This window comes from Poecilia mexicana, unplaced genomic scaffold (genome assembly GCF_051168715.1).
Source record: "Poecilia mexicana isolate PSO_F unplaced genomic scaffold, ASM5116871v1 scaffold_1, whole genome shotgun sequence".
Lineage (NCBI taxonomy): Eukaryota > Metazoa > Chordata > Actinopteri > Cyprinodontiformes > Poeciliidae > Poecilia > Poecilia mexicana.
In genome coordinates this window covers 11103442-11130917 of record NW_028263370.1, presented here as the reverse complement: position 1 = coordinate 11130917, position 27476 = coordinate 11103442, and the positions used below count along the sequence as shown (strand labels likewise).

At 37.6% G+C, this 27476-nt stretch overlaps 1 protein-coding gene across 1 annotated transcript; it reads left to right on the top strand.

The window, feature by feature from the left end:
• The first annotated feature begins 833 nt into the window (after positions 1–833).
• On the top strand, positions 834–27269 carry ugt8 (UDP glycosyltransferase 8). The gene is made up of 6 exons (XM_014996544.2): positions 834–1141; positions 10367–11199; positions 16489–16631; positions 21309–21385; positions 22092–22311; positions 23321–27269. Exons 2-6 carry the CDS (start codon positions 10369–10371, stop codon positions 23685–23687), a joined length of 1638 nt encoding a protein of 545 aa, XP_014852030.2. The 5' UTR covers positions 834–1141; positions 10367–10368; the 3' UTR covers positions 23688–27269.
• The last annotated feature ends 207 nt before the right edge of the window (positions 27270–27476 follow it).

Genomic DNA, 27476 nt, shown 5'->3' with positions numbered 1-27476 from the left:
CCACATTTTTTCCTTCCACCTAATGTTTCATTAATGTGCTTGTATGCAGCACACTTTGAACATCCAGCTTATTTAGCAAAGATCTTTTGTGTCATTCTGTCTTAAAATTACTTATTTTGTCTTGTGCATCAAATATTAACTGAATTTTGGAATTTTATTAGCGGTAAGCCTTAGTTATCTAAGACATCAGATATATATCTTTCCACTTGTTTCTTTAAATGTGCAAGAGCTCTCTATTTCAGGAGAATTTAATTGTGGCCCTCTGATTGATTTTGTACCACCAAAAAAAACAAGAAAAAAATGCAGAAAAAAATGCAAGACACTGTATGCTTTTCTTTTATAAGGTATGACCAAGACCCTTTTGGCGCTTTAGTTCTACAATGATTTGCAGATACAATTTCTGCAAAAATCAGACTACTTATTTTGATTTATTATTTAAATAATATAAGAGTTTCACTTTTTTAATTCAAATGATGAAAAAGTAAAATTTTTATTTTATTTTAAGTACTGAGAAGCACATGAATGCCAGTGCTGTTGGCGAAAAATGGTTTGATCTGAAAATGACCATTTGTTAGACAGAACAAAAAGTGAATGAAAAAAACACCCATAGTAAAAGATAAATCATAAGACTCAGGCCAAGTACTTTTGCATAGGACTTGCGTGTTTCTTGAACAACCTGTTTGATCCCAGTCGTGTGGCTCAGGTAGAAATGTAGCACTTTGGACCTCCTTTTCTTTCAAAGGAACTTGTGACCTTTAAGCTTATCCCAACTTCCAATATCAGCAGCCATGGACCGACTTGCAGAACAGCCTACCTGTGCGGGCTCTTACACCCAGCACTTATACCTGAGTCACCCAATTACTCAGTCGGTGTTTGTTTTTTTTTCCTTTTGCCACTCCCTTTGTTTCCATCTTGGAACACTAATAAGTCCCGCCTTCCACCACCCCCCCTGAAGGAAGAGAGCGAGTTTCACGCTTTCCTCTGTCGTATTCGATTCTCGGGACCCATTTAAACTTCAGCTAATAGTTTTTTTTCCCACCCAAAGTCTATTCTTTGGTTTTAACACTTGAAACTCCGCACAGTAAATTCGGGACTGCAATTTTACCTCTCTTTTCTTTCTCCTTACCCGAAAGTCTTAAAGGTAAGGCCAATGAAAATGCGTTTTACAACAGGTGTACAGCACAGTTTGCCTTTAGGTAACACAGCCAAACTGTTCGCCCCATTCTTCTTCTTACATGCTACGTTTAATTTAAGTAGTTATTTTGTCATGAGTGAGGGAAACTTTACTTTGTTCCTATGGCGTATTTGTCAGTTTGTTTATTTTATTTATTTAAATTGCGTTACAGTCGAATCCTTATTGCAGACTCACAGGTGTAGCCGGGATCCAGTGTTGCGTTCAGGAACTTTGCGAATCATCAATACTCGAAATTTACTTATCAGCGATTATGTAGTGCTTTTGTTTTTGTTTTTGTGTTGTTCTTTTCCTCGTTTACCCGTAAAGTCTTATGTTTGAGTCCATAAGGATCACTGTCTTAAACATTAGTTTATAGTTTGTAATCTTGCTTTGTATGTAAAAATCCGTTTTACCTGACGTAAAAAAGTATTTTATGTCAGGTAAAATGCCTTTACTTGACATAAAGGTAACTTAATCAGGGATAATTGAAATTGTGTGAAATTTTCCATGAATGACACATGAGTTTTCTAACAGCTTTTGCCTAAATGTCTAGATTGCTCGTTTTGCCACTGCATGTATTCGTTTAATGTTGATGTTCGAACGTAACAAACTGATAGTAAACGCAGCATTTTTGACGTCCTACAGTCATCCGTAATACTTTCAAAACTACGATAGTGATCACCTGATGGTACAAACAAATTGTTGCTTTCCGTCTAGCTGGCCTATGGGTGTGTTAACATTTTTTAACTTACAACGAGAAGCGCATGTCAAAGAAATGAAACGGACACTATAAGTATTTCAAACAATACTAAAATCAGGGTTAAGAAACTGTGTTTTCAAGAAAAAAATCGTTTAATTTATGGCCTTTGATTTACATTATAACCAGCTAAAATGTGAACTTAACAAAAATTATGTGCCTTTTACAACATAGCATATAGCAAAAAAAAATTAAGTAAGACATTTCTGCTTGAATTATTTTTTTAGGTAAAATGTTACAGCTAGATCCTGAGATTAGGATACAAATTCCTTTCAAATTATTTCACTCAACAAGGGCTCTTTAATGAATAATCAACTAGTTTTAATGGCTCGACTAAATGCCACACAACTGACACATATCAGACCTCTTTATTCAGTCCAAAGGTCACATTCATTACTATAGAGCATGACATTTTTATCATTAAAATCTGTGACAAAGAACAATGCACTACAACTGCCTATATTATTTTTCAAAGGAAACATAGTTAAATCCCAACAGTAAGATATACATTATTTACTATTTCTGATGGAAACCAGTCTTTGCACATGCTAATTAGGCATGTTCTCACATAATAAATTTATTGGATTTTAGTACAGAAGTACATGAAAACATGATTAACAAACTAGTTGGTTGATTAAAAACAATCTAGTCATCTTTATGTAAGTCAAAAATGATTCTGCGAAGCCAAAATCTCAAAAATAAGCACCCAGCTTTTATTAACTTGATTTAAAAAAATGTAACTTATATTCTCAGTTTATTCACGTTGTCATGATAAATTCTTGAAAGTGCAACCCGCAGTCACAGATAAAACATTGTTTTTGTGGAAATGATGGAGCTAGTAATCGTCACTCAAGCAACTTGATAAAAATTGTCTGCTGCTGATGCTTTAAATTACCTACTAACTTTCTCTTGGGAGACAAGACACAACATTTCTATGTTCGGCATAGCTCTTTGGAAGTCGCCAATGTATGGTTGGTGTAAATGTCTTGACTGCCTCTAATGACTGAGGTATTTCAAAAGTTTTGCCATAATTACTTAAAAAGTGCTACTTTCAGTCTGCCTGGCTTTAAATGTCCAATTCGAGCAGGAATTGGAGTAAGCTATTCATGCTAGAGTAAAATGTGTAATCCACCTGCTTAGTGTGAGATGACTTTTATCCTCTTGTTATTATTTCTGGCATTGTTTCAACAATAAAAAATGTCTATCTCAGAGTCCTCACAAAGCCAATAATTATTTGTGATGATATGAGTTAAATTCAGCTGGACAGGATGTTGACACAGGTATAAGATGCTTTTGATATGACGACCTATAGTAAAAACAGCACAGTATCACAGTAATGATAGATGGATTATTAAGAAAGATGCGTAACTTGATCCACTTGCCTTGCTTTTTCCAACTACTTGCCAGTCAGCTTTTAGCTTGTAGTTTCGCAACTGTGTTACCCTAATAAGAATAATGGATGGTGGTCCTTTAGCTTCCACGATGTAACCTGAAAGATCGTCAAGCAGCCATGTTTCACTTGTGGAGAAAACATGCATCAGTTTGCTGTCATCCTGGTAATCGGCAGCATACAGCAATAAAAAAAAAAAAAAAAGTTGGTCTCTCTTTGACATTTACTATCACCTCCCTGAAAGAACTTTGAACTGGAAGATTAGCATGTTGGACAATGTTGGTAGTTTGGAAACCACAACCTTCTTAAAAACCTGTGTACCTCGGTACTGACCCGCACCTAACCCTGACTGATGGAACTGCTGCAGATGAGCACATGAAAGATTGGTTTTGTGGTGGAAGAGATCAGGGAAATTAGTAATGTGCACCTTCTTCCTGTGTGCCTAATGCCAGCTTGATTGTATTCTAAAATAATTTTGGTTATTTTGCTAACTCTGACCTGGGTCACACATTGACTGATTCAGGTATGTGTTAATTTAACACAGTAACAAAACTATGTTAATTTAGCTACATGCAGTCTGCTTATAGCAATACGGCAACTTTTTAATCTTCCATTGGCCTCTGACCTGAAAAACAGTTTGTGACCCAGTGTTTTAAACTATTTAACTCTTATCCCTTAATCATCAAGCCACCATTGGGGTTATCGCTGTTACAAGTGATGCGTCTTGGGCAATACCTGTTGAACTAGTTTTTGTATTTTGATGGCTGTAAATTAGCAAAAAGTATATAAGGTAAGGACAGTAGATTTACATGAGTGGACTCCTGCAGCTAAATGTAGAGTAGCTTCTTTCTAGTGCTGTTGTCCATCTTTGGACAACTTTAATATTTACAGGTGTTACTTAACCGTATGCATAAGTTGACCTGTGGTTGTCTGTCAAATGCTGATGAAGCTTTAAAAGATAAGGGCTTGCCGAGAGATCATGTTGCCATTATAAACAGCATCTCATGTGCCGTGGCCTGGGAAAGTCAGGTGATTTTTCTTTCCACTTCCATTCTGTTTTCAAAACTATTGAAGATGTTAACTGCTCTGCTGTCTCCTCGTCTTGCTGTTGAGAGTTTTGTAGTACAAGTAACTGGACACACTGTCATATTGCTGACAAATGTGCTGCAATGTTTTATGTGTGCGGTGTTTTAAAAACTGACCCTTGGAATAACTGCACTAGCAAGTTAGATCATTATTTTTAGAAAGATTTTCATTATGCAGTCATACTTTGATTGCAAAGCTGACATGATTTCATTCTTATAACCCACTTTGTTTGTATGTGTGTGTACGTGTTTCTACGTACTGCGAAGACACGTCACACCTTCGATAAGTCTTGTTGAATTTTTATTTTTATTTTTTTACAGTACTGAAAAGATAGGAGCCTGCCACGTGTTTGATGTCAAGATCTGACCTTCTCAGAACACACAAGTAAAATTCGCCTTTCGCTACTGTGGAAGCAGTTCTGCTCTAGATCAAGAAAACGTCATTTTTATGGGGTTTAATTATAGTATAACAAAACAGGTTATACATTTCTTTCTTTTGGTGTTGTAATAGATTTGCTTTCCATTGAGACAAAACAGGAAGTTGCAAGATGAGCCAAGTATTTCAATGGCTTAAATATTCACATGCATATTGTATGCGTGTCACACAGATTAGGCCTTTCTGTTGTACTGTTTGACCGATGTATATCATGGAGCTAAGGCAGAAAAACAACACAATTAGGTGTCCTGTGGCTTTTTTTCCCTTGGTACAAAATACATTTTCTGACTGCAGGGTGCTTGTAGGGTATATTTTGTTTGCTGAAGTCAAACTGGTCATTAGTTACACAAAAACTGCCAATTACTGTGAGATTTTTCTGCTCTCTCTCTCCGTCAGTGAATATGTCATTAGAGGGAGAACTTTTGCAGTAATTTTAAACAAGATTGTATGTTGCTAATGTTCCTACTGGTAAATTTCCTTTTTATATATATATATATATATATATATATATATATATATATATATATAAAAATTCCCCTCTCACCCTCCGTGGGTGGTCTCTTTCATCCTCTGAGCTCGGGTCCTCTACCAGAGGCCTGGGAGCTTGAGGGTTCTGCGCAGTATCTATATCTATATATATATATATATATATATATATATCTATATATATATATATATATTCTAATTGTTTAAACCCATAACTTTAACATACTTCCATTAAAGGAATAACGTTTAATGGTTACAGGTACATCTCTAACCCAGTAAATATTTCTTCCAATATATATATATATATATAAAAATTCCCCTCTCACCCTCCGTGGGTGGTCTCTTTCATCCTCTGAGCTCGGGTCCTCTACCAGAGGCCTGGGAGCTTGAGGGTTCTGCGCAGTATCTATATCTATATATATATATATATATATATATATATATATCTATATATATATATATATTCTAATTGTTTAAACCCATAACTTTAACATACTTCCATTAAAGGAATAACGTTTAATGGTTACAGGTACATCTCTAACCCAGTAAATATTTCTTCCAAACTGTTGCAAAATTCCACAAAATTTCTTATCAAACGATCCCCTTCATCCACATGAAGCTGCCTCGGGGTAACTAGACCCGATTGTTAGTAATTTAAGTCATGACGCATCAGAGTCCTGGGTAGATGGCGACCGGTTTCTATAGTTACTGTCAACAGTCTGGACTTTTGAGTGCTTGTTGCGATATACTCTGGACAGTGCCAAACAAAATGATGACCTGTCTTGAGTCCTCTTACGAGCCACAGCTGTTTGCAGGGACGAGGCGCATACTGTGCACAAATAGACGACTTATTCATGTCATAGTTTACATACTACAAAATAGATATTTGGCTAGCAGAAAGGATAATTCTGTCATTTCATGTAGATACAGATAAATGCTCATGCTAGCGGTAGGTCTTATACATCTAGTAATAAAATACGAAAGACTTGATATGTTACTGGACTGATGCAAAGAACTGATCATTAAACACTTTTGCTTTGGGTCTGAGTATTGCTGACACATCATCAGTCTCTCCAGAGATGCTTTAAAGAATATGCAAAGAGCCCTGTAACGCAGTGTACATATAAAACACAAACTGAATTATTATTATTATTATTTTTTAATAAATTAACAATGCTAAGCCTCATGGGGGCACAAGTAAAGCCTGGTGGCTCGCCAGGCTTAGAATACACTGAAGGAAATCCCAGACTAAAACTAAGATAAAATGTAATTGGAAAATATTGATACATAGTTTTTAAATTTGTGTTTTTGTTTGTTTGTTAGGTTTTAAATACTTACCTGAAAACTGTGGGGAGCATTTTTATTCCAGCAGCTTGAGTCAGTACTTTGTAGAAACATCCTTTGCTGCAGTTATAGATGCAGGTCTGTGGCGGCATGTTTCTACCAGCTTTGCACAACTACAGTCTAAAATTGTCACCAGTTCTTTACAAAATAAAAAAAGCTAGATTTATCTATGAACAACAGTGTCTAAGTCTTGCCAAAGACGTTCAGTTAGATTAAGCTGTTCTATTGCTGGAAGGTGAAATTTTGTTGCAACTTCTAACAAATTGCCCTGTACATCCTCCCATCCATTGAGTTTTCTCAAAAAATTACTTTCCATCATCCTGTTTCCATTTGGTGATGATGTGTTCAGGGACATGTTGATGTCATTTTGCATGTAGGCCAAAAAGTTCAGCGATGGTCTCGGCTGACCAGAGCATGTTCTTCCACATTTGCCATTTTCCCTACGTGACTTAGTCCAGCCTAGAACACATAACTTCCTGAGGTTTTCTTTCTTCACTGATTTTCTTCTTTCTACTGTTCCCCAAGTCCCTTTTCTGTGAAGTGTACAATTAACACTTTTCCTCTCAGCTGTTTTCTACCTGAGCTGTGGCTCTCTAAAACTCTTCATGGACCTCTATCCTTAGTGCTCTCCCTCGAAGGCCATATCTGGGTACGTTGTACCATATTCTTTGCATTTTTAAATGTTGCTATCTAATGTTACATGCTACCTAATGTTTAAGCATCTTCTGAATGCAAATTATCACTTTTGGATTTTGTTTTGGGTGTATCAGAGTACAGGGGGTTGAATTCATATTCATGTCACATGTTTCATTTTCATTTCTCTCATCAAATGGCTTTTTTTTCTTCTGGTCCATCACATAAAATTCAAATAAAATAAATTGAAGTGCATTGTTTCAACATGACAAAATCCTAAAAGGTAACTGCAGGAAACTGTCAGTAGTTTTACATTAATAATTTGTTTTTCATTTAGTTTTAGCTTTCTACTGTGTGTGAATCAATGCTACATTGAAACTTTTGACTCACAGTTACAGAATGTCTCTGCAGCTTGATTATTTCTAACAGAATGCTCCCCCGCCTTTGGTAGAAATTGCTCTCATGAGAAAGGACTAGATGACCTGTGTATAGAGACAAAACTTGCTTTTCCATTTTATCTTTCCCTCCCCTGCTAATAAAAGACGAGCTCTGATTGTTTTCAGAATGCACGGTGAGCGAAGCGGTTCGCTGTGTCTTCTCCTTTTGCAAAAAAGCTTTGTTGAAAACTAATAAACGTCTGTGGTTCTTTTTATGTAGAACCACAGACCTACTCATGTGATGTTTTTTTTTCTTTTTTCTTCACTTTTATGCTAAAATGTCAGCATGTTCTCTAAGGTGAAGCAACCTGTAAAAAGAGAGCATACAGCGGCGTTTAAAATAACCAACATAACTGAAACTCGTCATAAGGTGGTTAATCATTAATACAAATGAGAGCCACAAGGAATGAAAGTGGGCCTATAGGAGCAGTGGCATGATAAAGGCTCTTTGTGGTTGTGTTTGTGAATAGAGCGGCCGGAGGTTTAACTGGAGTGACGTTGGTACTACCCACACCATGTCAGCGATGGCCCTGCTCACACTGAAGGGATTTAATCCGACGACGTCAAACCAAAACAGAAGCTTAAAAGACATAAAAGCTGCACAAATCTAAATGTTGAGTCTGTTTGGAAGCAGTTGTTCCATTTTTATTTTCCAAGAACTATATTTGATTCGACACTTGTTTTTTTTTGTTAAATCGGCCAACGGAGCCGATGATCAGCAAGCTGACAGAAAAACGTTTGATTATTGAGGGAGGTCAAGTAAATGAAATCTGTCTAAAGGAAAAACAACTAGATGAATGCTGACACATCTTCTCTGTAAGGCTGAGATTTTTATGGAAGAAACAGAAAATGCATAATTTACATTGACCGCTTCTTTAACCTCACCCTTTAAATGATTAGATAAAGATAAGATGTTTTTTTCTCACCCTCGGTAGTCTACCTGTAAACTTAGCATTATTTATTAGGATACACAATCATTTGCAGACCCCCAATCAACATCCTCTGGTTAGACGTAATGTGTTTATACTGTTAAGGTGCCCTTTAGCCAGTGTTGCTGGCCTAGCCGTGTTCATCAAACTGTGCAAGTTGTTCTTTTATGTCAGTGTACCTACATATTATATGTATGCAGAGAAGGCTTCATGTCAGGCTTTCTTTTACTTAGTTCAAAATGTATTCCTGCTGTTGTTTATCATAGAACATTTATTTAGAGGACAAAAGATTTCCAGGTTCTTCCACAGACCTTTCTGCTGCTCATGGCAAAGATGTTCTATAGGGCTTATTTGATGACCATTGAGGCTGATTTTGTAGTCTCTCCTGTGGGGATCTGAGCAGGCTTTGGATCATGCGTCTGCAGAAATGCCAAATGACAACATGTTTACAGTTTGAGCTAAAATACCCGTGGTGTTTAGCAAACTCCACACATTTATGTTTGTATTTTGTAGGAAATATGGAGAGTTGTTTCAGTCAAAATGAAATCATACTAGTGTTTATTTTGAGGCACGTATTTTGTAAAGCAACTTTATGTATTTCATGAACTTATTTATTTTTTTAAACTCCATTTTAATTTCTGGTTCTTTTTATGCCACATATTTTTATATTCAAACAAAGGGGCAGAGTTTCCTCTGTGGGGGTGGGTTTGGTCAGAGTGAAGCAAACGTCAACATCTTCATGAGGGTGTAGCCTCAAGTTATATTAGGGCTTGAGCTGACGTACCGTACCGGCCAATGTAAGAGGCGGAATCTCTTTGGAGTATAGGAACTTGTCTCCGTTTACTTATAAGCTCTTGACAATCTGAAGGGACTGATCAGAACACATGAACAAACCATAATTACCCAGCTCCAAAGGGAATGCAAGGCCTGTCTTGCCCACATGACACCTGGCATACTGATGTGGCAGAAGCGAATAAAAATCGGATGTTGAATGGTGTCACTCAGTTTCATTAGCAAACCAGCACACCATCTTCAAGTTCTCATGTTGCCATTGTCATGTTACCCGCTAAGCAATTTTTTCTGACTGGTTACATGAACCCAATTGATTCATGACTGGCCGTTAAGGTTGGAGGGACTGGTTGTTCAAAACAGATGTGAATTCACTTGGTCAAGTTCTGCACCACCAGACCTGCTCCAAATAAAAAAACTCTACTGCCTTCCCCCTGAATATAGGCATGTGAGCTGAGAAGAGCCTGAAATCAAAACAGTTAAAAAAAATAAAAGTCCATGAAATATGTAAAATAGCTTTAGAAAATAAGTCTCCCAAATAAAACACCATTATGGAATGGATAAACATCAAAATGTATGCATAAATCCTGAAATAAAAGAATAATTCCTGCTCAGAGACCGTTAATTGGTTCATTCCGATTTTTCAAGGAAATACTAATTTTGTTTATTTATGATAAGCATTGTTCTGTTGTTTGTGATTAATGCATTTTTTGTATTTTTCTAAATTTAAAATTTGTATGACATCATCTTAGATACTACACCTAAGTAATGCAAGATAAATTGCATAGTGCAGTAAATAATTTCTGTTCATGGTACATTATTTTTAAGGATTTCTTTTTCTGCCATTTTTATGTTCAACATTGCTAACATATAATCTTTTTTTTTTTTTTTTAATCATCTTTATAGCCATGTTGCTGCCATCGTCTCTGCTGCTCATTCTCAGCTTCCTCACCTGGAGTCCCAGTGCGACACGGGCCGGTAAAATCATCGTGGTCCCACCCATTATGTTCGAATCGCACCTCTACATCTTCAAAACGCTGGCGACGGCACTACACCAAGAGGGCCACGAGACACATTTTCTAGTTTCAGAGGGCCGTGAGGTCCCGCCCTCTCCTCATTACCATTTGCAGCGCTATCCAGGGATCTTTAACAGCACAACAGCTGACAACTTCCTCCAGTCCAAAGTCAGCAACATCTTCTCAGGCCGCTTGACATTTCTTGAACTGTTCGACATCCTTGACCACTACTCTCAGAACTGCGATGCTGTTGTCGGCAATGGTGAAGTAATGAACCGCCTGAAGGAGGCCAAGTTCGACCTGCTGCTGGTGGACCCCAATGAAATGTGCGGTTTCGTCATTGCTCATATCTTGGGCGTGCAATATGCTGTTTTCAGCACAGGCTTGTGGTACCCTGCTGAAGTCGGAGCGCCAGCGCCGTTGTCGTACGTGCCAGAATTCAACTCACTGCTGACAGACCGCATGTCCTTAATGCAGAGAATTGCCAACACGGGCGTCTACCTGGCACAGCGGTTTGGAGTCCATTACATTGTGTTACCAAAATATGACCGGATTATGAAGAAGCATGGAGTAAAGCCTTACGCGGCCATGGCCGACTTGGTGCAGGGGAGTAGGCTGTGGATGCTGTGCACTGATATGGCTCTGGAGTTCCCAAGGCCCACCCTCCCTCATGTCGTCTACATCGGAGGCATCCTGACAAAACCCCCGAGCCCACTACCACAGGTCAGTGCAAAGATGCATGTTTATGGTGTGAAAAATCTATTTGCCCCATGAAGATTTTCTCAGTTTTGCTTTTTCGACATACATTTACAGATCATTAAACGAATAATAATATCAAAGAAAAATCTAGAAACTGATTTTGCTGTACTTCCTGCCGTCATGCCTTTTCATGGGGGAAATTTGTCCCGCTGTTCTTTGCAGAGCTCTCTTATTTGTGATTACTGCTTAATCATTAACACTTCTCTTAACTGAGCCAAGTGACATCCGAAATTATAAATATCATTCTAGGTGCTTTTATGTAATTCTGGATGAGTTGTTGATGAGATCTTGGATTAAGTTTGGTAGACTGGCCGCTTCTGGGAAGGTTCATCACTGTTTTATGATTCCTTGACTTCAGGATGATTGCCCTCAGTGTGTTTTGCTGGAGTCCAAAAGCACCACAAATGCCTTCAGCTCCTTCAAATCATTTTCAGAATAATATATGTCAATGAGATTGTTTCTAATCGTTGATTGAGTTTCTGTAGATCAGGACATTATGTGCTGCTCTTTGAAAACTTTTAGCCTACTTTATGTCTGTCACTCAGATTCTGTTAAACACTTTTCGTAGTACTACAGGTCAGGCAATAATCTGAAATTAAGCTCAGCTGTCCAGAAAAAAAAGAACCACTAATTAATGGTTTAACAAGCAGAGCAGTTATATTATCACATTGGTGTCGATTGCTCTTTTCTCTTACAAGATGAAATTATAATTTGAAAACAACTTTACGCATTTTCTAATTTTAACCTTAATCTGGTACTAAATCGTGTTTGATCCTAATCTGTAAAGGGTCAAATACGTTTTACAGCAGCAAATAAAACATGGGCTGGAATGTTACTGCTTTGAAAAAGCTGCAGTTTCTAAACTATTCTAATTTTTCATCATGCCATTGTTACAGTTCAAAGTTCCTTCATTAAAATGCCAGAGAAGGTTCTGCAGCGAGTGGAGTTTGGAGCAAAGCTGCTCCACACTCGCGCCTCTCTACTTGTTTCAGAGCACCACCACCCCATTCTGATTACACTGAAGACAGCCGGCTGCAAGCTAAAGGGCAACACCAATTACTGTTATTAATGTCTTTTGAAAGCTAAGTTAACTAGAGTGCAGTCAATTTAACTGAACCCTGATTATTGGCCACCCGATATTAATATTAAGCAGAGGCATTTTTATGATCCTGACAAATTTGGAGCTCATCTCAGTCCAGAAACAGGCACTTTTACAAGAACAGCATTATAGATTGTAAATAAGTTCATATTAACATAATATGGATCATACCGTTACCTGTACTAGGATGGGTTTTTGTATGTTAAATAAGTATAATCTTTTTACTCGGCTGTTTTAATTGTGAGCAGCCTGAGTAATGACTAAAAAAAGTGTGCTAATTTGCTAAAATAAATCATTAGAGCATTTTGTTATTGTTATAAAAAAATATAATACTTGGAAACTGACTACCCATCCTCTGACAGATTGCTCACAGAGACTCATTCTGCCTCATAAATATGATCAGTTTATGTAAAGTTGCTGTTTAGCTCCGGTGATGAGCGTTCCACTCTTCACTTTTCAAAGTGTGTGCCGTTTAGAAGCACACACCGTCCAAAATACAGTCATCGTGTTGGTATAAATTAATTCACTATACAAAACGAGACCGGTTCGATTTTCTGTCTAGTACACATCCAGTGATATGAGATAGTTAAAAAAAAAAAACTATAAACTATCTGACTTTCTTTGGCCTCAAGAAAGTCAGGCTTGTTGAAGGGAGATGGAAAAAGTAAGAAGTTTTAAAAAGTACATGTTTGTACTTTTTAGGATTTCCACATTTTGTCTTGTTGGCGTTTATTAATTTGCTCTGTAAGAGAAGAAATTCTTGTTTTTGCAAATAACCGCAGAAATGTTTTTGATCAGCTTAATGAGTCAAGCTTGATAAATCCATCCAGCCTGACTGTGCGGAGGAAGCAACTTTGCTGTTGCTTAAGTAACAGCAGAGCTGCTTCCCCCACAGAATGCACTTTTTTTTCACCTCTCCCAGTCCCAGCTGGATTTCTCTGGCTCAGGATAAAAGTCTTCTAATAATTATCTCAATGCTGAGGTCTGAAACTATCTGCAGAAGGAATTACTGTGGCTGTTTGGCTTTTACATAAAAGTGAATAGATCGATGTACACATTTAGTTTTAATATTGATCTAAATACAGTAATACTGTGGTATTTCTTTACAAGAATGTTATCCTGTGGGACTCTCATACTCTTATTCCACTACAACAGAAGTTGTAGAAATCTACATTTCTTACAGGCAGTGCCATAAATATCCAGAGCTAAGTGCTTGTAACCATGGCATTGAAATACAGTGCTGCATAATGACTTGAGGGTAACTATGTCATTATGGAAATGTGTTGCCTCACATGCAAAATTTGTTTCCTGCTCCCTCATTGACTGAGGAGAGGTTCATTGTTTTGAAGTTGTACTTTGGAAAATACTTTTTTTTTTTTTCCTTCCCACATTGATTTTTTTCCCTAACTGATATTTCTTTAGCATCATCAGTCCCTGCTGGTTTTAGGTTACAAAATATACTTACAGTAAGGGCGAAGGCAAGAACCTGTTCTTGTTTCACAAAACAAGCAAATTTGTTTCCTAAAGTTGTCTAGCATTCAAGTACAATATTTTTAGGTTTTTGTTTTAAAACACTGAATTTGCACACCGTTAATAACTTATCCCTGTTTGGGTTTTTTTTAGGGAGTCTTTTCAGCTTTTCTTTCAAAACATTGGGTGTATTTCTTCTCGTTTTTTTTATCACTATGTATATCTTATCACACCCTGCAACAGAGTGAGCCTTCATGGCCGAGGTGGGGGTTAGGACGGGCTAGAGCTGAATGCACATGGTAAATTTTAAGCAGATGATAATGGGAGCTATGGGGAGCAGAGGCGGGCGGTGACGGGAGTTCGTTCAACGTTTGGGCATTGAGAGCGCGGGCCGTCGGTATCTGCTGCTGGGGGTTTTAGGAATGCCACTCGAGGCGAATAGGGAGCATTGTGCCGTACTGTGTGGAGGGAGTCATAATGGAAGTGGAGGGAGAACGCGCTCATTGTTCTGAGGAGAACTCTGGGGACACTGGGACTCTTTTTAAGAGGTCACTAAGGCTGCGTTGTAGGGATGGTAGGGCTGATCCGCAGGGACACTGGGCCCAGTGTGCCCATGAGGTTGCTCCGTGCCAGGGCCGACCTGAGCTGCTGCAGCTGGACCGACAGTCCCTTTCCTCTAATTGTCCTGTTCTCCTGTGACTTCAACATCCTTAATTAGTCTGTAAGCACTGCTCATCGATACAGTCTCCCATAACAATTTACCTGTGGTGCCCTCCTGAATGCTTGGCAACCCCAACCAAGAAGGGCAAGGAAAACTTAAAATAGATTCATCTTTTTTTCTTTTTTTTTTGCTGTATCTTTCTTTATGCCTTATCTACCTCTCTTGACATTCTGCTCACTAGATAGGTGGGAAGAAAAACTGAAGTTATTCTTCAGTCTTGGTTGTCTTTGTTTTGGTAGTTTTAAGACTTGAAGTATATCTCTGACTCTATAGACAGGTTTACACCAGTAGACATTTCCCCTTCAATGCACATCCACCTTTCTCTGATGGCATGTTCTTCTGTATTTGTTGGGTTTCTTTACGTTACAGGAACGAGGGATTTTACTGAAAATAACTATTTCTTAACGCTGAAAAACAGTCTCAAATTAAAGGTTGGATTTGTCATGAAGAGATTATACTACTGCAATAAAATAGCTATATATTTGTAAAGGGTTTTAAATAATGTGGGTTGCAATGTATATTTTATTTGAGAAAATTTCTAAAAAAATGTTATAAAAAAATTAATTCAGATAAATATCTACTCTGCTGAGTCGAAATGGAGAACGTCTGCAGTTTTTTTTTTTTTTTTTTTTTTTTTTTTAGCTCCTCTTCATGCCTATTCAGAAATAATTCACATTGTGTAACGACATCCTGTAATATGACAGCCGTGGTTCCAAGTAGCGGGCGTTCTCAAAAATGAGAAGAAGTCCCCTGACGAGATCGTGGAACCAGTTTTTGTCTTCCAGGAACTCAACCTGGACAGAAGTAGCTTCCTGCCTTAATGTCCCAATGGGGCTGAGTGCTCAAAGAAATCTAGTTCAATTAAAATTCAATAACAAATATAAAATCCCACAAGCTTTCTGCCTTATTTTTACTTCTTACTATATACTATATATAGTCATACAATGGTGGAACATTATGCCAGATCCGACAAGTAAAGTTTTACAAATGTATCCTGAACAGAATTTTTTTTTATAAACTTTTTTTAAATAACAAACTGATATCACAATTGTGCTGAGAAGCAGTTTTGAAAACATCCACAAAAAAATGTTTACAGTATTAAAAAGAAAGAAAACTCCATTTTCCTTGTTAACTGGTGTCAGTTCACCAAAAGTTTAGCATTTCGTGAAAGAAAGATTACCCACATTTGTTTGTGTGTTTTATGACCTAAAAAAATACAGCTTGTCATTTTCCTGTGAATATTTTGCTGTTCTAGACATAGCACTAATAAAACAATTTTTATAAAAAAAAAAAGTTTTTTGTCATTCATTGCTCTCCATACTTTCAGAATAACTAGAGATACGTCTTTGTTAGTCGACACTTTTACGTATTTTCCCATTCATTGTGCAGTTTCTTAAATCTGCAGCTGGTCTATAAATTTGATATATTGTGCAGCTCTTTTATGCAGTCCGTTTTAATAATCTAAACTTGTGTAACGCTCACAAACAACCTGATCTTTCGCAGACTGTGCATCAGAAAATGTATGTAATTTATTACATAGATGGTCAGAGTAAGGGTCTTAAGCTAAAATTGAAATATTAAATTTATTCCCAAAAGAAATATTTCTTTGGTACCAACTAGAGACTAAACACTTACGCATTCCAACATCGCATATGGTCTTTAATAAAGCTATTGATACAATAACTTTTTCTCAATTTGTAAATCCAGAAAAGAATCACTGAGAAATAAATACTGTTCTTTTTTTTTTTTACTATCACTTTATATTGTCCCTGTAGGGACATTTGCCTCATTGTAATTTGAAACATTTTTCCTTGAAACATTTTTCCTTAATAGTATCAAATCAATCAAACATAAGATGGTTTGAATGATTGTGAAGAGATGAAGAAACAAAGTTCGGGTTGTACGTTAGCATGCTGTTCTGGATCTGTAGCTTATTGTGGCTATTTTGTCTCTGTTCCTTCAGTATCTTCAGGCCCTGGTGAACGACACAGCAGAGCATGGCTTTGTGGTGGTGTCGTTTGGCGCTGGAGTCAAGTATCTCTCCCAGGACATTGCTCACAAACTGGCAGGAGCTCTGGCCCGTCTGCCACAGCGTGTCATCTGGAGGTAATGCTCGCATGCACCCGTTCATCTGTCACAGAATAATGTTTGAACAGGACTTTTTTTTCATATATATATATATATATATATATATATATATATATATATATATATATATATATATATATATATACACACTCATCATTCTTGATGTCACATGACGTGGAACCCCGTAATCAGCTATATAGCTGGTCAGGAGCATTGTAAAATAAAGGCAGTCCTTTGTCCCTCAGTGCTGGGCTGTTTGCTAAGTTCAGAGTCCGGACCCACCCACATGTACGTAATATCTGGAGTCATCTCATGCGCAGTGATCTCCTTTACATCATGAGACTTGCCTCTGCCAAACCTGATGACTTCCATTTTTAGCAAAGGAACTATTTCATTTTAATTACTGCATCAGATCACAAGAGTATAAAAAGCTGGATTAGTTTATTTTCTAAACTTCGTCTTTGCTGGTGTATTGTAACACACATGAAGACGGATAACTACAGTAATTGCCAATGTGCTTTGGTAGGTATGACTGCAAAGTAAGGTAGGCCTTAGGTAAACTGTGGGAATAAAAGCATGAGATGTACACTGGCCTTTATTGTAAGTACAATATAAGAGAAGAAATAAAAGATTGTGAGTAAAGAGAGAAATGGAGGGGCTGTGATTCCAAACATAGCCTCTGAACATGTTAATGCTTAACTCTTATCTTTGTATATTTAGACGGTTGTTAGTCATTGACTGCAGTGACCCAGATCTCTGAGTTGTTCTGATCCCGTACATGATTAGGAAATTCATCGTAAAACTGACTGGCCTCCAGTATAATGTCCTCTCCCTAGGAATCCAACAGTAATACTCATCACTCTTCATCACCTTTCCATCAAAAATGTTCTGCTGACATTTATTTAGGAATATTTGTGAGCACAAACATTATCGGCTCCAAATTTAGGGACAACTTATATCGATCGTCATGTTTTCTTTCACCTTTGCTTTAATGTTCCATAATGAATTATAATCGGATTATAGATTAAGTTTTGTTGATGCTATATTTGTTAGTTAACTTATATAACACACAATAAGTAAGTACCTATGATTAGGAAAAGTAATCCCACATTTTCCCTTCACTCACTTTGTGACTTAGTCTTTTTTTTTTTAATGAACGAATCTTTGTTTAGACTCCACACCTCATGAATAAACACACAAGAAGCGGTGAAAGGATAAAGTTCAAAGTTGACAAACCGCATTCCTAACTTTGTAAAGATAGGACGGACGACAGGGAAGAGAATGCCTTTTCTGTGCAGGAGATAAGAGAAACGACATATGTTAAACGTTTGGGTGCTGTTTGGCTTGTGATTTAAGAAGCAGATATCAATAATCTTGAGACTAGATGTGCAGCACATTCTTTCTGTTCTTTTATACGTATAGCAAGCTCAGTAGTTCTCATAATTAAGATGCAGCATGCTGTCTTTCTCTATTTTTAATGTAAATATGAGCTAAAAATTGGTGCGTTGTTTCTCTCCTTTACTATAATTTAGCAAACTAAACCACTGTTATTTTGGAAACTGGATTGCAGTGATAAAATATCGAGAAGCTGATGTCAGTTATGCAGCACCCAGGGAAGTTGACTATTTGTTGTGAACATGACTCTGATAAGATTGTTTTTTTGTTTTTTTTTTTGTCGTGCCACAGGAGAGAAGTATCCCAGTCACATGGAACACGACACCTTTTATTGCTCCCATTTACTAAATGTTCCCATGATCTGCATATTTACACAGCCAAGCCTCACATCCACATAATGGTCATGTACGCCTTGTTCAACTGCAGGGTAGTTTTTGTGTTGCCGTGTCACATTTGATTTCTTTTTTGTTTTTTTTTGTTTTTTGTTTTACATACAATCAAAATCAAATCCATGAACTGATGCATAAATGAAGACAAAGAGAAGATTCTGTTTAAAGGCTTTCAGTGTTTATTAAAACCAAGAGGATGTAAGAGATGGAGGGCCAATGTGTTCGAAAGGGGGATCAAACCAAATGAATTGTTTCATTGATAAATGCCTCCATGAATGCCGGCTTTGATTGGCACGACAATGAGACGAGGCTTTGTTGACTCTGGATAAAAGACTTTGAGTCACGGAGGGAAGCAGACAGAGATGGACAGATGGAGGTTGTTTTGTAGCATGCATATGCATCGTTAACGGAAATGCTTTACACGCGCACTCTTTCACATCCACCGATCTCGCACTCTGCTTGCTTTCACACAATGACAAGTGTTAAGGGTCTGTGTCATGCAGTTCAGTCACTCTTTGCCAGTTCAACCTTCTGTAACCTTTTGTTTTCTCAGATTCACCCGTTAATGAAATTTGCCTATTTTTACTATTGAGACATTGTGTCCATTCCAGGATTTTTTCAGAAGAGCAGCATACTTTGATTAAACATTTCATTTGATAGTGGCAAACATAGTAAAAAGTGCTCAGCTAAAAAGGTTTTTGGGTTATATTCCATATCCCTCTAGTATGGAGGGATCGGTTTATAGTCATGATCAGCTCCAATGTGATCAAAGATCTGCCGATACCTGTGGGTTCTGGTAACATTGCGCAACACCTGTATGTATTGCAAAAAGCTCCAGTAAAGTTGTATTGATGAAAATACTGATATGCTCTGAAGAGACTTTAATTTTCCCAAAAATGCATTGACTTCCCCAAAGAGAAAAGACTCAACATTTTATGGACTCATCAGACTTAAAATATTTCTTTTATTCTCCAAGCAATTTGTCAGGGAACATTCAAACACTGTAAAGCTTTGTGGCTCAGGGATCATGGTATGCCGGTGTTTTTCATACTATGACGTTTGGCCGATTTGTTGTATACCAGGAATACTTAGTTTGAATAGCAGGATCATTAGTCAATGTCACGCTACATCAGCACCCACTTTCTGCACCTGTAGCCTGCAGAAAGAAAATAAAACTATATTACTCTTTATCTTTATCTGGTCAAAAAAAAGCTACATGTAAAACAACAACCTTATATTTTAGCTTTAGATATAAATAATAATCAAGCACAGCAGAGTTAATTATTTTGATTTTACATTTTTTAGATTTAGAGTTTAGAAGTGGTAAAAAAAATCATCATGACTACTTTATTTTTGCAATTGTTTTGAAATAGAAAAACCAAAAAAACAAACCAAAAAAACAGATTGGTTATGACATTATTTTAAATGATTTACCAGGTGCAGTTTGCAATATGAATAGTTGTTTTTTTTTCTTTATACATCAATCCTCTTCCCCTCAGAGCCACAGAAATTGCTGAAAAGACTGCTGCCATTTACAGTGCCAGTTAATATTAAACTCTAATACTTAGATGCATTCCATTCACATTTCCTTCATAACTTGGGAGTCATCCAGTTCTTTAACTAAATCATTGTGAAACACTATTTTATGAACAATGTATTTGGATAGGCAGAATTTATTTTCTTATCCTATCGTTATCTAAAGAAAATAAATGGTGGTGAACACTGCATGCAAAATTTATCAATTTTCCATAGAGATTTTTTTTTTTGGGAAGGAAGGAACTTCTGTAAATATAATAAAATCCACTCATTAATAATTTAAAAGCTTATATTTAATCAAATAAGATTATACCATTGTTTTATTTACCCACAAGCACCACCTAGTGGCTATTGGTGGAACAAAAGTAGCTACAAAATGTTTAATATTGATATCAAAATCCATCAAGAAAATATATACATGAAAACATTTGACAAAATGTAACATTTATTGCTTGTTTCATCATTGATGACTGTATGTTTCTATAATGCAAAGCACTTTAAACTGCGTTGTTGCTGAAAATGTGCTGTACAAATACATTTGACTTAACGTGATACAAAAAAATCTAACCCGAGTCCTTTACTCACTGATTAAATAAGATAAATAGACGCAGACAGTATCCACAGATCTTTCTGGCATTGTTTTATTGTGCATACATGGCATCTATTAACTGATGCATAAGCAACCGAGCTGACAGGCTTGTTAGTGGTTGGTCCATGAGGCGTGTGGTTATGCAAACAATATGACATCATGAGTTATTACTTTAGAACTTGCTTCTGGTGTGAGTAATGTATTAATATTTTCCTCCCTTTGTACATCGAGCCTCTGTGTGAGTGTATAAAAGGATGTTAAAACAACTGTGAACTTAATTGAATTGCAATTTACCTTGTTAAGAAGTTTTGTTAGCACTTGCAGTTTAATTATGCTGTGCACAATTAGGGGATTGATTTTAATGGCTTCTCGTTTAACTGTACATGGAAACCTTAAAAACACATGTCTAAATCTATGTGTACTTTGAACAATATTTGCCTTCTAGACATTTTGAATAAATACCTCTGCTTCAATTGTGAAACAGGGGTGTTTATGCAAAAACAGAAGGAAATAAATGTTTAGTTTGTATTGTTAGGACCTTGATTTGTCTAAATCTTAGCATCTCTTATGACTGAAAAAGTATATATGCAAATAATTTCAGTCACTCGCATTGTGTTGTATGTGCCACAGACATGGTGCATTTGAAAAATATTGCAGGTTGGAAATTAACCACGTCCCAATAGTAAAAAAAAAAAAAAAGATTCACCTTTCTTCTGTGTGTCTCTTCTGAACAACTTGTTTCAGTGTCGGGTCCTTTCACTATGATTTTCCTTGTCTTTCTTTTAGATTCTCTGGAGTTGCACCCAGTAACCTTGGCAACAACACCAAGCTTGTTGATTGGATGCCACAGAATGACCTATTGGGTGAGTGCGTACCATTTATATTTAGCCTGGTTTTGTGTACTGTGTTTCATGGTCCCTGAAAAGAGCATTTCATTGTAGAGTTGGCCTGAATTCAAAGTCCAAATAAACAGACGCTGTAAAACACTCTTGTCAAATGAGATTGACAGCCTTGGCCATGCTGATAACTCTATGAACTATGGAAAACACAGTGCAATGGTAAAAGAAATAAAAATAAAATAAAAAAAATCAAGTAATAGTTAAAATAGATTTATCGCCCAGCCAATAGATGTATAGATAGACAGTTGGATAATGGGACTTACCCGGTTGTGCCTGATGGACGTTTCAGAGACTCATTAGCCACTTTAGTGGTGAAATCTAAATGTGAATGCTATCCGTGTTCTGCTCTAAAGATGTGTGAACAAAGGTTAGCAAATATTTACACATTTTCATGTTTGACCTTTTTCAAAGGTCAGAGTAAGTGACTCTGTTGGCACAAAGGAAATGCATGTTTAGGTTTGCTTTGTTTTTATAAAGAGGTGATAAAATCAAGATTTTATGGAGAAACTTTTGAAATAATGTGTTTTTAAAATATATGTTCCACTTAAAATGATGAGTCTCTGTCACCTGCCCTGAGAACTGTAAATATTTATATCAAAACAGGAGTGCAGGAAACGCAGCATGTTAATAGTTACTAATAATTTCAACACCTATGCTTCCCACCATCCAGGCCATCCTCACACTAAGGCCTTTCTGAGCCACGGGGGCTTAAACAGCATCTACGAGGCCATGTATCATGGGGTGCCGGTGGTGGGTGTGCCTCTCTTCGGAGACCACTATGACACCATGACTCGTGTGGCAGCCAAAGGGATGGGAGTCATGCTGCACTGGAAAGACATGACGGAGGAAGATCTCTACGCTTCCCTCAGCAGTGTCATCAACGACCCCAGGTTGGACTGATTGGTGTTATCTTTACTCGTACATTTCTTTGTAAGCACCTCACGCAATGCTTTGAAATGTATTAATCTTTGTTTTTTCATTTTGATTTTATGTGATAGACCAACACAAATAAAATAATTGTGAAGGAGAAGAAAAGTTATTTTACAAATAAAAATCTGAAACCATTTTTCAGATTTTGTTCTCCGACAATCTACAAACATTTACAAACATGGCGTATGCAACAACCAGGGCCTGAAACATTTCAGGCCTGAGGTGCTGAAACACTCTTCCAGTGAAAGCTTCAGGAGGCAGTGGCTACTGCCTCAGGTGTAGCCACTGCCCAAAAAAGCGCAGAGAAGGCGCATTTTAGTACCGCTGACACCCATGAGCGCTCCACTGTGGAGCGAACCTTCTGCTTCCTAAAATGCTGGCGGCAGTGTGTAACTTGTATTTGTCACGCCACTACCGTGGCTACCATAAGTGACAGCTTTTCAACTCTCCACCTCACTCACATCAAGTTCTGCCTTGTCAAATTGTGTTTCTTTACTCATTTCTCTGCCGTTTCCATTGTTGACCATGAAATAACATTGGTTTGCTGACTCATTGAAATGCACCGACATTCACAAGGTAGCTGCATTCGCCTTCCATGGTTGAACATGGGTGTGTAGGGGGGCCAGAACCTGAGGTGGATGCAGCAAACGAGTTGCAGCTGCTATTTATAAAGGTGAAATTGATTTCTGGTGTGTGTGCTCATGGTTTCATAAACCAAGATTTATTTTGGTGCATGCCATTTTCAGCTTTTGGGTGTAGGTAGACTTAGACCCGACGTAATGTTCTACGATGTAGCTGGCAGAACAAACTCCAGTGTTTAAAGAAAGCCAAAGGAGCTCGCAGTTGTGTAGTTTGTAACGGGGAATGGTGTTCTCTGCATCTCTTTTTTTTCATAGTCAGAGTTGTCCCCATGTTTTTTTTGGGTGTGTTTTTTTTTAACCCCCATCTCTGCTGTCCTCCTGTTCCCAGGTACCGCCAGCAGGCTCGTCTCCTCTCCAACATTCACAAAGACCAGCCAGGCCACCCAGTCACCAGGGCTGTGTACTGGATCGGCTACATCCTCCGTCACAGTGGCGCTAACCACCTGCGCTCGGCTGTGTATGAAGTGTCCCCCTACCAGTACTTCCTTGTGGACGTCCTTCTTGCTGTTGCAGCTGCCGGCGCCCTCATAGTGTTTTTACTGCGTAGGTTGGTACGTCTCCTCAGGGGCAAGGCCGGCGACCACAGCAGAAGAGTCGACGGCAGCATGACCAATGGACACTGTCACTCTGAGAGCATTGCCAACGGGAAGCACAAACGCAACGGTTCCTTGAAAACCGAGAAGAAGATAAATTAGTGTTTCTGAATGGCGACGTGAGGAAGAAGTTGCCCTAAGGACTCAGTTCTAGGTTTGGTTCATTGCTTTGACAAAAAGCGTGGAGCAAAAGCTGTTCTTAGGTCTGTGTCAACGAGGCAACTGCTACTCAGAGCGAGCACAAGGCTGTAGGAGGATACACTGCGTTGTGTGGGGACAGCAAGGCATCGGGTGCTCCAAATCTGTTGTGTGTATGTGTGTGTTTAGATGAATGTTTGTGCTATGAGGCAGAATTAACAGAAAAAAAAGAAGAAAAAAAAAAAAACTATAACCACAGCTACAGCGAGACACCGCAAGTTGTTTTTTTACGGATGAAACAAAGGAAGGACACATCTATACGAGCATCTCATCTACTCCATGTTCCCTGCTGGCTTCCTCAGCAGAGGGAGGACCACCAAGCCTTCATCCTAAGAACAAAAGCAACAAATCAAACTGCTTTGGATTGATCCTGTGTTTTAAAGTGTCTGGTGATAACTGTAAACAGAAGAAAAATCTATTTATTGCTGCTCGAATGCATTTTAATGATGGACCTTTTTAACCTTGTCTTTATTGTTAATTTATTTCATCTGTCGGTCAGAGATGTGACAGCATGACGGTGGACGTACACTCCTTATTCCGAGATCGCATCTCTCCTTGTATTAGTGAAACAAGCAACTTTGACAGCAGCGATCGAGGATGAGTCAGAGCATCACTCATTTACGATTGTTGCTACCGTAGTCCCGTTTCTTCATTCTGCTTCCGTAATCTATTTATTGCAGTAAAGATTTCTTACCCTGTTGCCATTGTCAGGGCTGCACTTGACTTTGTACATCGTTTCTCCATTATTTAGTTGTTACTTAAATTCTGTGCACTAATTTCAACTCGTCATGATTGCTAGCCTTAAATTACTTTTCCCACAGCTTTACTTTGATAAGCCTGGAAGACATTGCTGTTGCCATCCATGTGCAAACCAGCAGACTTTATAGAACTTATTATAATTTCAACGCTTGAATGAAGTGCCTTCTCAAGGCTTTATGTAAAATCTACAGGGCTCTCCACATTATTGGCATCTCTACTAGATATCTTTAAGCAGCTGTTGAACAAATTATTCTTACACTTTACCATAATAAATTCACAATATGTGTTTTAGCCATTCTTCAAAAAAATGTTTTATGATCATTTAGTAATAATTGACCTGTTTCCCTTTAGAGTATGTGTATGAAGTCACAGAGGCCTATTTCAATACCTGATGGTGTTTTTTAATTTAATTTTACATTTAATTTCTATGTCTAAGAACTATTCATAGGTAACCCAAAACTTTGTTTCCCTGGAGAAACATCACCAAGATGCCATTTTCTTTTAGCCAATATTCCAAATGGGGAAAAAAAGAGAACAAGTTAAGAAAATAAGTAGAAGAAAACTGCTACTCATTCAAGCTTGAAAATATCAGCAGCAGAGACAGTATTACAAGTTTTAGGAAAAACTTAAACTGTGACAAACAAGGTCACTTAGGAGGGGAAAAAAAAAAAAAACATTAAGCAGCACATATGCTACTCATCCCAATTGAAGTTGACCAGTGTCTGTAAACGTCACAATAATGAAAGACTTCATACTTTCTAGGAGAATGTATACATAAAGCAGGGACCTATTTCTCTTGGCCACTCTTCCAAATGGGAAAGGAACTATTACTATGTCAGAAAATGGGCTTTCGTTGCACCACGTTTAGCCCAAGATCATCTTCCCACCCTGCAGTGGAAAATGTTGGTAAGAGAAGCATTACCAACATTAGTCAACAGTAAACTTCTTATGTGTCTGATTGTGCTGCTTGCAGTAAAAGATCAATTATTTTCTAACTTAAAAAAAACTCTACCAGGGGGTGCCAATAATTGTTGAGTGCACTGTATGTTTCTCTGTCTTTTCTGTGTTTCGTCACACATCGTTAATCTGATTATGGGAATGAGATGGCTCTACGGTTAGCTCTATGAGATTCGATGACATTTTTGTTCTATGAAATTAGAACGTGCAAATAATTGTGTGTTTTTAAGCCGTCTTCTGTTACTTTTTTTTCCCGTTTATCTTGTTTCTTGGCATTCCTTAGGAACAGATGGGTGAAACAAGATCAAAAGAAGCCATAGTGTAAAAAAAAAAAAGATTTTATAGTTTCTTGTAATGTGACACAAGCTAAAAGAAAGTATACATAGAGCTGGGAATATTCGGGCAACGGCAACCTCCGCTCATTGTAACACTTTGGCATCGGGTATAGTGTATGCTTTCTACTCAGACTCATATAAGCTTCAATCACAGGTAAAAGCTGGGATCAGTGACACCCTCCATGCTTTTTGTAAAATATCCCTGAAATAAATTACTCTTTCATTTCAGTAGTATAATGTCACTGTGAACATTTTCAGAGAATCCAACCTTCAGGTTGAGAGCATTTATTCAGATGGGGGCCAAGCGTGTGGGGACAATTAACTGAATTACAGCTCCAGCAATTTTTGGCACCCCCCAATATTTCCTTTATGATTAATTTCTATATTTGGTTTACTTCCTTAAGAACCATTTGTAGCCCCAAACTTTTTGTTTTTCTGCAACAAACAAATCTGACGCAGAAGCCAATTTCTCTTCACAGTTGGAAAAACAACAGAACCCAACGGTAAACTAATCCAGATAAATAACATGATTACAAGATGATGGCTAATCAGCTAAGTTCCTATGAAAACCCAATCAGAGCAATAATTAGAGAGTTTTTAAAAAAGCATAGAATTGCGACAGATGGATTGAAATGAGGATCCAACTTTTATGCAGAGTGAAAAAGACATAAAGGGAAATAAAAATAAAAATTCTCCGACATCGACAGTTGTAAAATTGCAGCAAATGTTCATAAGTTGTTCTTACACAAATTTAACGGGTGGCAATAGATTTTTTTTTAGGGTGCTGTAAGTATTAAACTAAAGAAAATTTTCATTTGAACAATATAAAATAACCAACTTAAAGGGGGGGGAAAAACTTGATCTCTCTCTCTATCTCTCTTTCTCTGTGAGCTACATTTACACTTGCACCACACAAACCAAGCCCTGCTGAAAAACAACAGACTCTCATACTTGAATCAACTTTCTCAGTAATCATCTGTCATGATATCAGCAGTCGGGCTCTGGTAGTAGGTGGCGTTGCAGGTGCTACAACAGGCTATGAACAGGGTCTGAAGTTTAGTACACGTTTGATATTCCTTCCTTGTCATTGTTTGCAGTATTAATATTGTAGCCCCGACCTGTAAAAGAAGGCGTTGATATTTTTTTCTTTAATGTCTAGATTCACATCACCAGTCCTGTGAAGTTTGTATGTCATCAGCTTGAATACTGCCTCCACTGGTGCACATACTTTGCTCTCTTCTTGGACCTCGGATGTAAAAGTTCTCCTTTTGTCTCTGACGCTGTTTAGATTTTTGTTTTACCCTCTTTACGGGATGATATCTTTTTTTCTCTTTTGTTCCCCCTCCACGCCGACTTCCAATGCGTGTCTTATGTTGTAAATAGAATGTAAACAAAATACTAACGCTGAATAAAAGTCAAATATTTTGTTTGCAGACCTGATGGAAACCTTCTTTCCTATCTCGCAAACATGGAAGGCAAACTTTGGGTGTGGAATGTCGGAATGTGGCGTTATCTTCTCTTACAGTAAACCTGCAGAAATTATTCACAAATATTGCTTCATTGCAAGTAAAATACATGTGGTTTAAATAAAAAATAAAAAAAATAAAAAGTGGGGCTAAAAATTTTGTTTGCTCAATGAAAA

Coding starts and splice junctions, on each gene's coding strand:
- ugt8 (XM_014996544.2), top strand. CDS start 10,369: ATGTTGCTGCCATCGTCTCTGCTGCTCATTCTCAGCTTCCTCACCTGG. Junction 11,200..16,488: donor CCCCGAGCCCACTACCACAG/GTCAGTGCAAAG, acceptor CTGTTCCTTCAG/TATCTTCAGGCCCTGGTGAA. Junction 16,632..21,308: donor CCACAGCGTGTCATCTGGAG/GTAATGCTCGCA, acceptor TCTTTCTTTTAG/ATTCTCTGGAGTTGCACCCA.